Raw genomic sequence first — 8,666 nt, 5'->3', positions numbered from 1 at the left:
TTTGCTTTCTAAACTCCTTCTCAGAGAGGAGTCGAGGTGCGGCTGGGTCCACTCTTAGTCTCAGACTTGGTCAACGGTTTATAGGAATAAGGATAAGGCAGCAGTATAAGACTCACTTGGAAACTAAATCGTACATCTACAGACTGCTTAAACTGATTCACACATGCATACACACAAACATGAATACATATGTAAAAATGGTATACCTGTTAAAAATTCCCCTCAAGGTCAATGAAATACTCGCGTCTAATGTCTTGGCATTTCTCAACGGGTGAGGGTTGAGCCTCGAGGAGTGAAGGGTTTCAGCCCAGGCTCCGCTGTCGGTCTTCAGCAATGGATTTCTGGTTTTAGCAAACTTTAAGATTTTGCTAGCTCTGAGAGGCATTGCACTTGGAGGGAGATGCTGGTGCAGCCCATGGCAGTCCAGGAGAGCTCAAAGGGCCTCACTTAGGACTGCTGTTTATAGGATTGTGAGATGATTGACTTTAATCACCAGTAAATTTCCATCTGAGCCACAATTCAGATCAGTAGTTGCTGGAATTCCAGTAACGATGATACCACTCTGTTTCAAGTCTGTCAGGGGTAGCTGTTCTCACTTCCCCTGTTGGCGATAATACAAAGATTTTGATAAGGACAGGGCTGCTCTCTGCTTCAGCCATGTAGGAGTTTCTGGTACAATTAAGGGGCGCTTAACTGACTAACTCGCTACACAAAAATGGTGGCCTGGAATTCCTGAGATCATAAAGCGGTTGAAGAGAAAGAGGAATAAGGCGTGGGGGGGTGGTGTGTGTGCACCACCACAGTCCCCTTGAGACCACGTTGCCTCAGGTCATAGAATCATAGAATAGTTTGGGTTGGAAGGGACCTTTAAAGCTCATCTAGTCTAATCCCCCTGCAATGAGCAGGAACGTCTTCAACTAGATCAGGTTACTCAGAGCCCTGTCAAACCTGACCTTGAATGTTTCCAGGGATGGCTTCCTGGAGGGGGACATGGATCAAGGACAGAGCTGGGAAGGGCTGTCTGCAGAAAGTCTTTGCTAAAGCTATTTGAGGACCATGAGTGAATTCAAGTGATGGAGAATGGGGAAATCCTGCATTTCTGGGCCTGTGGGGGTCCCCAGGATGCTGCCGTGTGTGGTCCCTGCCCCATGGTGTGTCCCCAGCATGTGTCCCTGTGACCTTGTGTCACAGCAGCCCTCTGTGAGGTGCCACGCCCCACAGGGGGGTCACAATGGCCAGGCTCTATATCTTCCTCCTGGGGCTGGTGCTGCCCCAGTTTCTCATGGCTTTTGCCCAGAGAGAGCAGTGCACTGATCTGGGAGATCCTGCTGCCATGAGGAGGATGAGAGTGCTGAGAGGTGAGGGGCTGGTGGGAGGTTAGGGGCTGACGCCTACTGGAGGCAGTGTCTGTCCCAGCCAGGTGCTAGGGGCTGCATCCCCATCACCTCTCATCTTGCTGCCAGGCACCTCTGAGAGGGCTCTGGCTCCATCCTCTCCCTGCCCTCCATGGGGCAGCTGGGGACTGCTCAGAGACAACCTGGCCTAGCTGTCTCTTGTTGGGGCTGCCCAGCCCTCCTGGCCTCTCCTCACAGAGCCCCATGTCCATCCCCTCTCCAGCTTGGGGCCCCCTCACTGAACTTGCTCCAGCACATTGCTGCTGTTCTGTCACTGGGGAGCCCAGAATGGGCCCAGTCCCCCAAGGTGGTCTTCCCAGTGCTGCAGTGCGGGGAAGACTCTCTCCCATCATCCCACTGACTGCCCTCCTGCCTCCTTACCCCTCCTTGGTGTGAAGCCCTGCAGCCAGCAATACTTTTCTTTCTTTTCTTCCAGCTCTGTGCCCATGCATATGTTCCCAGGCCAGACCTGTGCATTCTGAGGATGGAGGCAGGGCAACAGGGACTGTCCCTGTGGCCATCACTACCTTTGCGGCCGTTGGGACTTCTCTGCTAAAGCAGCTGCAAGACCATGAGGTAAGGCGGGGCGGGGGTTGAGGGCTCCCCTCCTTGCCCCTGGCTTCCCCAGGGAGCCAGGGCAGAGGGGGATTTCACCTGACGGCACCTCTGCACTCCTGCAGGCTCTTTGTCCCCAGGCGCTAATCCTGCTGCTCAAGCTGGACTAAGGCCACTGTTCCCCACTCCTTTCCCCAGGAGCTCGCAGCACACTCCTGGGCAAGGCAAAGCCTCTGGCATAAATCTCAGCATCTCTCCGGCACCTTTGTCCAAGTGTCCAAGGCCCCTCCTTAGCTTTGGTTTGGGAACTGTCCCAGAACCAGTGCTCCTGCCAGTGTGAGGAGCAATGCTGTGCCCCAAGGTGCAGAGTGCTCGTGGCTTCCCCTCCTCGGGCCATGGTCTCGTTCCTGTCCTGGTTTCGGCTGGGATAGAGTTAATTTTCTTCCTAGCAGCAGGCATAGTGCTGTGTTTTGGATTTAGTAGGAGAAGAATGTTGATAACATGCTGATGTTTTTAGTTGTTGCTGAGTACTGCTTATGCTAGTCAAGGACTTTTTCAGCTTCCCATGCTCTGCCAGGCGCACAAGAAACTGGGAGGGGGCACAGCCAGAATAGTTGATCCAAACTGACCAAAGGGCTATTCCATACCATATGACGTCATGCTCAGTATATAAACTGGGGGGGGTTGGCCGGGGAGCAGCGACTGCTGCTCGGGAACTGTCTGGGTATCGGTTGTCGGGTGGTGAGCAATTGCATTGTGCATCACTTGCTTTGTATATTATTATTACTGTTATTATTATTATATTGTTGTTATTATTATTTTACTTTATTTTATTTTAATTATTAAACTATTCTTATCTCAACCCAGGAGTGTTTCTCACTCTTACTCCTCTGATTCTCTCCCCCATCCCATCGGGGTAGGGGGAGTGAGCGAGCGGCTGCGTGGTACTGAGTTGCTGGCTGGGACTAAACCACGACAGTCCTTTTTGGCGCCCAATGTGGGGCACGAAGGGTTTGAGATAAGAACAGATTAACTAGAGTGTATTAAGGAGTCTGTTAACAGTTGCCGGTCATGATATTAGTTCATCTGATCTGTACCATGTTCTTTTCTTGGCTGTGCATGTTAAAGCTTGGTGTTGGTCTGTGCATTGCGCTATGCTCTGTAGTGATTAAGGATGTTTTGATTGGGAGGTTCCTTATCAAAATCCTGACCTTGAGCATGGTTTTGTATCTGGGTTTTATACACAAGTCATTACTGTACTTCGGGTACCACCTCATGGAGAGAGTTAGCAATTATACCTTTCCCTCGGAGACGTCTGTTGTGGAGGAACTACAGAATGGCACCTTCATTACCTTATTCTATAATGCTTCCTCCCTCATTACAGAAAGTTTTCAGTATTTTGAACATCCCTGGGCAGTTAAGATACTTCTATTGATACTTCTTGGGAATATTGTTTTGGTTTTGACAAAGGTTAGTAAGCAATTTAAGAATATCATCCAGAGATCTGCCCCAAGGCTGGAGAGTTATGAGTGGCAGGGTGTGTGGGATCGTATGCGCAAGTACCTAGGGCAGTGGGGACCTCCAGTGTTTTGGAACTTCACCCCTGAACAAGTGCAGAATCCTGAAGAACTAGTAAAGTATTTGGAAGAAGTATGTTCTCACCCTGGCAACTCCAAAGAGACACAACTCATTGCAACATGCTGGGGACTGGCCCATGCTTATAGAGCCCTGTTCAACACTATTCAGTACCCTCAAGGGAAAGAGAGGGTCTCTGGATCTGATGACAAAACAACAGGCACTGTGGCTACTCCAACCACAGCCATGAGCACTGTGGCTACTCCAACCACAGCCACAAGCACTGCAGCTACTCCAACACCCACCACAGGCACTGCGGCTACTCCAACACCCACCACAGGTACTGCAGCCACTCCAACCCCAGTGGCAGGCACTGCGGCTAAACCAGAGAACCAACCTGCGCCGGTATCAGTTGCCCCTATACAGAAGAAAAAATACACGAGGAAATCAGTTCGTTTAGTAAGGGATGAAGATGAACCAGGGCCATCACGAGAACCAGAGGAGGAAGAACCCATAAATGAGATGGTGACCACCCGATCCCTATCCCTGAGTGAGCTGCGAGATATGCGAAAAGATTTTGGTCGTCATCCAGGCGAGCACATCATCACCTGGCTGCTCCGATGCTGGGATAACGGGGCCAGTAGCCTGGATTTAGAGGGTAGGGAAGCCAAGCAGCTGGGATCCCTTTCCAGGGAAGGGGGCATTGACAAAGCAATTGGAAAAGGGGCAAAACCGCTCAGCCTCTGGAGGCGACTTCTGTCAAGCGTGAAGGAAAGGTATCCCTTCAAGGAGGATGTTTTATACCGCCCAAGCAAATGGACCACCGTAGAGAAAGGTATCCAGTACCTGAGGGAATTAGGCGTGCTGGAGGTGATTTACAGTGACCTGAATGATGAACAGTTAACCAAAGACCCAGATGAAGTCAGGTGCACACAATCCATGTGGCGGAAGGTGGTACGGAGCGCACCAGCATCGTATTCCAACTCGTTGGCAATACTAGCCTGGAAAGACGACGAGGCACCAACGGTGGATGAAGTGGCTAGACAACTCCGGGACTACGAAGAAAAGCTCGCTTCCTCCCTACGGGCCTGCGTCTCGGCTGTGGAAAAACTGTCTGAAAAAATATGCCAAGAGTTCCAACAACTCAGAGAGGATCTGTCCTACTCCCCACCTGCACGGACCAGTGTCTCAGCCATTAGGAGTCAACGTCCCTATGCTCAAGAGAGAGGATATAGAGGATACACACCACGGGGCACCCTGTGGTTTTACCTGCGTGATTATGGAGAGGACATGAGAAAGTGGGATGGAAAACCCACCTCAACCTTAGAGGCACGGGTGCGTGAGTTGCAAGGAAAAACTATTAGAAAAGGCGGTTCTCCCAGGAAAATTGCAGCTCCAGTTTCCAGTGAGCAGTTCCCGAGACAGAGTAAGAGGGCTAATTTTACTTCCGACCTTGATCAGGGGACTTTTGATTCACATTTACAGGAAGTGAACAGCGAATACTGTGACCAGTGTTAGAGGGGCCCTGCCTCCAGCCAGGTGGAGGAAAGGGACAACCGGGTTTACTGGACTGTGTGGATTCGATGGCCTGGAACGTCAGACCCACAGGAGTATAAGGCTCTAGTGGACACTGGTGCACAGCGCATGCTAATGCCATCAAACTATAGAGGGGCAGAACCCATTTGTATTTCTGGAGTGACAGGGGGATCCCAACAGCTAACTGTACTGGAAGCTGAAGTGAGCCTAACTGGGAATGAGTGGCAAAAGCACCCCATTGTGACTGGCCCAGACGCTCCGTGCATCCTTGGCATAGACTACCTCAGGAGAGGGTATTTCAAGGACCCAAAAGGGTACCGGTGGGCTTTTGGTATAGCTGCTTTGGAGACAGAGGAAATTAAACAGTTGTCCACCTTGCCCGGTCTCTCAGAGGACCCTTCGATTGTAGGGTTGCTGAAGGTTGAGGAACAACAGGTGCCAATTGCTACCACAACTGTGCACAGGCGGCAATATCGCACCAACCGAGACTCCCTGATTCCCATCCATAACCTGATTCGTCGACTGGAGAGCCAGGGAGTGATCAGCAAGACTCGCTCACCCTTTAACAGTCCCATATGGCCAGTGCGAAAGTCTAATGGGGAGTGGAGACTAACAGTGGACTATCGTGGCCTGAACGAAGTTACACCGCCGCTGAGTGCTGCCGTGCCAGACATGCTAGAACTTCAATATGAACTGGAGTCAAAGGCAGCTAAGTGGTATGCCACAATTGATATTGCTAATGCATTTTTCTCCATCCCTTTGGCAGCAGAGTGCAGACCCCAGTTTGCTTTTACCTGGAGGGGTGTTCAGTACACCTGGAACCGACTGCCCCAGGGGTGGAAGCACAGCCCCACCATTTGCCATGGACTGATCCAGACAGCACTGGAACAGGGTGAAGCTCCAGAACATCTGCAGTACATTGATGACATCATTGTGTGGGGCAACACAGCAGAAGACGTTTTTGAGAAGGGAAAGAAAATAGTCCAAATCCTTCTGAAGGCTGGTTTTGCCATAAAACAGAGTAAGGTCAAGGGGCCTGCACAGGAGATCCAGTTTTTAGGAATAAAATGGCAAGATGGACGTCGTCAGATCCCAATGGATGTGATCAACAAAATAACAGCTATGTCCCCACCAACTAGCAAAAAGGAAACACAAGCTTTCTTAGGCGTTGTGGGGTTTTGGAGAATGCATATTCCAAATTACAGCCAGATCGTAAGCCCTCTCTATCAAGTGACCCGGAAGAAGAACGAATTCAAATGGGGCCCTGAGCAACAACAAGCCTTTGAACAAATTAAACGTGAGATAGTTCATGCAGTAGCCCTTGGGCCAGTCCGGGCAGGGCAGGATATTAAAAATGTGCTCTACACTGCAGCCGGGGAGAATGGCCCTACCTGGAGCCTCTGGCAGAAAGCACCAGGGGAGACTCGAGGTCGACCCCTAGGGTTTTGGAGTCGGGGATACAGAGGATCCGAAGCCCGCTATACTCCAACTGAGAAAGAGATACTGGCAGCATATGAAGGGGTTCGAGCTGCTTCAGAAGTGGTTGGTACTGAAGCACAGCTCCTGCTGGCACCCCGACTGCCGGTGTTGGGCTGGATGTTCAAAGGGAGGGTCCCCTCTACACATCATGCAACTGATGCTACATGGAGTAAGTGGGTTGCATTGATCACACAACGGGCTCGAATAGGAAACCCCAGTCGCCCAGGAATCTTGGAAGTGATCATGGACTGGCCAGAAGGAAAAAACCTTAGAATATCACCAGAGGAGGAGGTGACACGTGCTGAAGAGGCCCCACTGTATAATAAATTGCCAGAAAATGAAAAGCAATATGCCCTGTTCACTGATGGGTCCTGTCGTCTTGTGGGAAAGCATCGGAGGTGGAAAGCTGCTGTATGGAGTCCTATACGACAAGTCGCAGAAACTGCTGAAGGAGAAGGGGAGTCGAGTCAGTTTGCAGAGGTGAAAGCCATTCAGCTGGCTTTAGATATTGCTGAAAGAGAAAAGTGGCCAGTCCTTTATCTCTATACTGACTCATGGATGGTGGCAAATGCCCTGTGGGGGTGGCTGCAGCAATGGAAGCAGAGCAACTGGCAGCGCAGAGGCAAACCAATCTGGGCTGCCACATTGTGGCAAGATATTGCTGCCCGGGTAGAGAACCTGGTTGTAAAAGTTCGTCATGTAGATGCTCATGTACCTAAGAGTCGGTCCACTGAAGAACATCAAAACAACCAGCAAGTAGATCAGGCTGCTAAGATTGAAGTGGCTCAGGTGGATTTGGACTGGCAACATAAGGGTGAATTATTTATAGCTCGGTGGGCCCATGACGCCTCAGGCCATCAAGGAAGGGATGCAACGTATAAATGGGCTCGTGATCGAGGGGTGGACTTAACTATGGACAGTATTGCACAGGTTATTCATGAGTGTGAAACATGCGCTGCAATCAAGCAAGCCAAGCAGTTCAAGCCCCTTGGGTATAGTGAACGATGGCTGAAATATAAATATGGGGAGGCCTGGCAGATTGATTACATCACGCTCCCACAGACCCGCCAAGGCAAGCGCTACGTGCTCACCATGGTGGAAGCAACCACTGGATGGCTGGAAACATATCCCGTGCCCCATGCCACCGCCCGGAACACCATCCTGGGCCTTGAAAAGCAAGTCCTGTGGCGACATGGCACCCCAGAAAGAATTGAGTCAGACAACGGGACTCATTTCCGAAACAACCTCATAGACACCTGGGCCAAAGAGCACGGCATTGAGTGGGTGTATCACATCCCTTACCATGCACCAGCCTCCGGGAAAATTGAGCGATACAATGGATTGTTAAAGACTACCCTGAGAGCAATGGGTGGTGGGACGTTTAAACATTGGGATACGCATTTAGCAAAAGCCACCTGGTTAGTCAACACCAGGGGATCTGCCAATCGAGCTGGCCCTGCCCAATCAAAACTTTTACGTACTGTAGAAGGAGATAAAGTTCCTGTAGTGCACATGAAAAATATGCTGGGGAAGACAGTCTGGGTTACTTCCCCCTCTGGCAAAGGCAAACCCATTCGTGGGATTGCTTTTGCTCAAGGACCTGGGTGCACTTGGTGGGTGATGCGAAAGGATGGGGAAGCCCAATGTGTACCTCAAGGGAATTTGATTTTGGGTGAAAATAGCTAATGAACTGAATTGTATGATATTAATTGCTTTATAATACTGTATGTTATCTCTTAACTATATGTTATCTCTTAACTGCATGTTAATATAATAATATAGTAGGTTAATATTAAGTATATAATACTGTATATTATGATTGATATATGCCACATCAATGGTATTGCAGTAAGAATTGCCCAGCTTAATGAAAATGAACTTTGATGAAACCATTTTGGAATGAGAACTGACTTCAGCATGCAACAGTCCAACACTGCACAACACCTCTCCTGCTCTGAAAGACTGTGATGACAGATGGAACCCAAAGTCATGGGCTAAATGAACTCAATGGACATTTTAGAGGGATGGGCCATAGATGAAGGGAATGATATCTGTGTGTATATCAAGATAGGGAAAGCGGTGGTGATTAATTGGAACACATTGGAAAGGGGAGGGCCTGTGCATGAC

At 49.9% G+C, this 8,666-nt stretch overlaps 1 protein-coding gene across 1 annotated transcript in view; it reads left to right on the top strand.

Moving 5' to 3' along the window:
• Positions 1-1,231: 1,231 nt before the first annotated feature.
• The window catches only part of LOC142596237 (maestro heat-like repeat-containing protein family member 2B), a 40,307-nt gene continuing 32,872 nt past the window's right edge, over positions 1,232-8,666 (top strand). Inside the window, exons 1-2 of the mRNA XM_075725322.1 lie at positions 1,232-1,358; positions 1,831-1,970. Of these exons, the coding sequence (XP_075581437.1) occupies positions 1,232-1,358; positions 1,831-1,970 (267 nt within the window). The remainder of the gene's footprint in view (positions 1,359-1,830; positions 1,971-8,666) is intronic.

This window comes from Pelecanus crispus, chromosome 29 (assembly GCF_030463565.1).
Source record: "Pelecanus crispus isolate bPelCri1 chromosome 29, bPelCri1.pri, whole genome shotgun sequence".
In the NCBI taxonomy this organism is placed as follows: domain Eukaryota; kingdom Metazoa; phylum Chordata; class Aves; order Pelecaniformes; family Pelecanidae; genus Pelecanus; species Pelecanus crispus.
The sequence above is the reverse complement of the archived record's forward strand: the minus strand, read 5'-3'. Positions and strand labels throughout refer to the sequence as shown.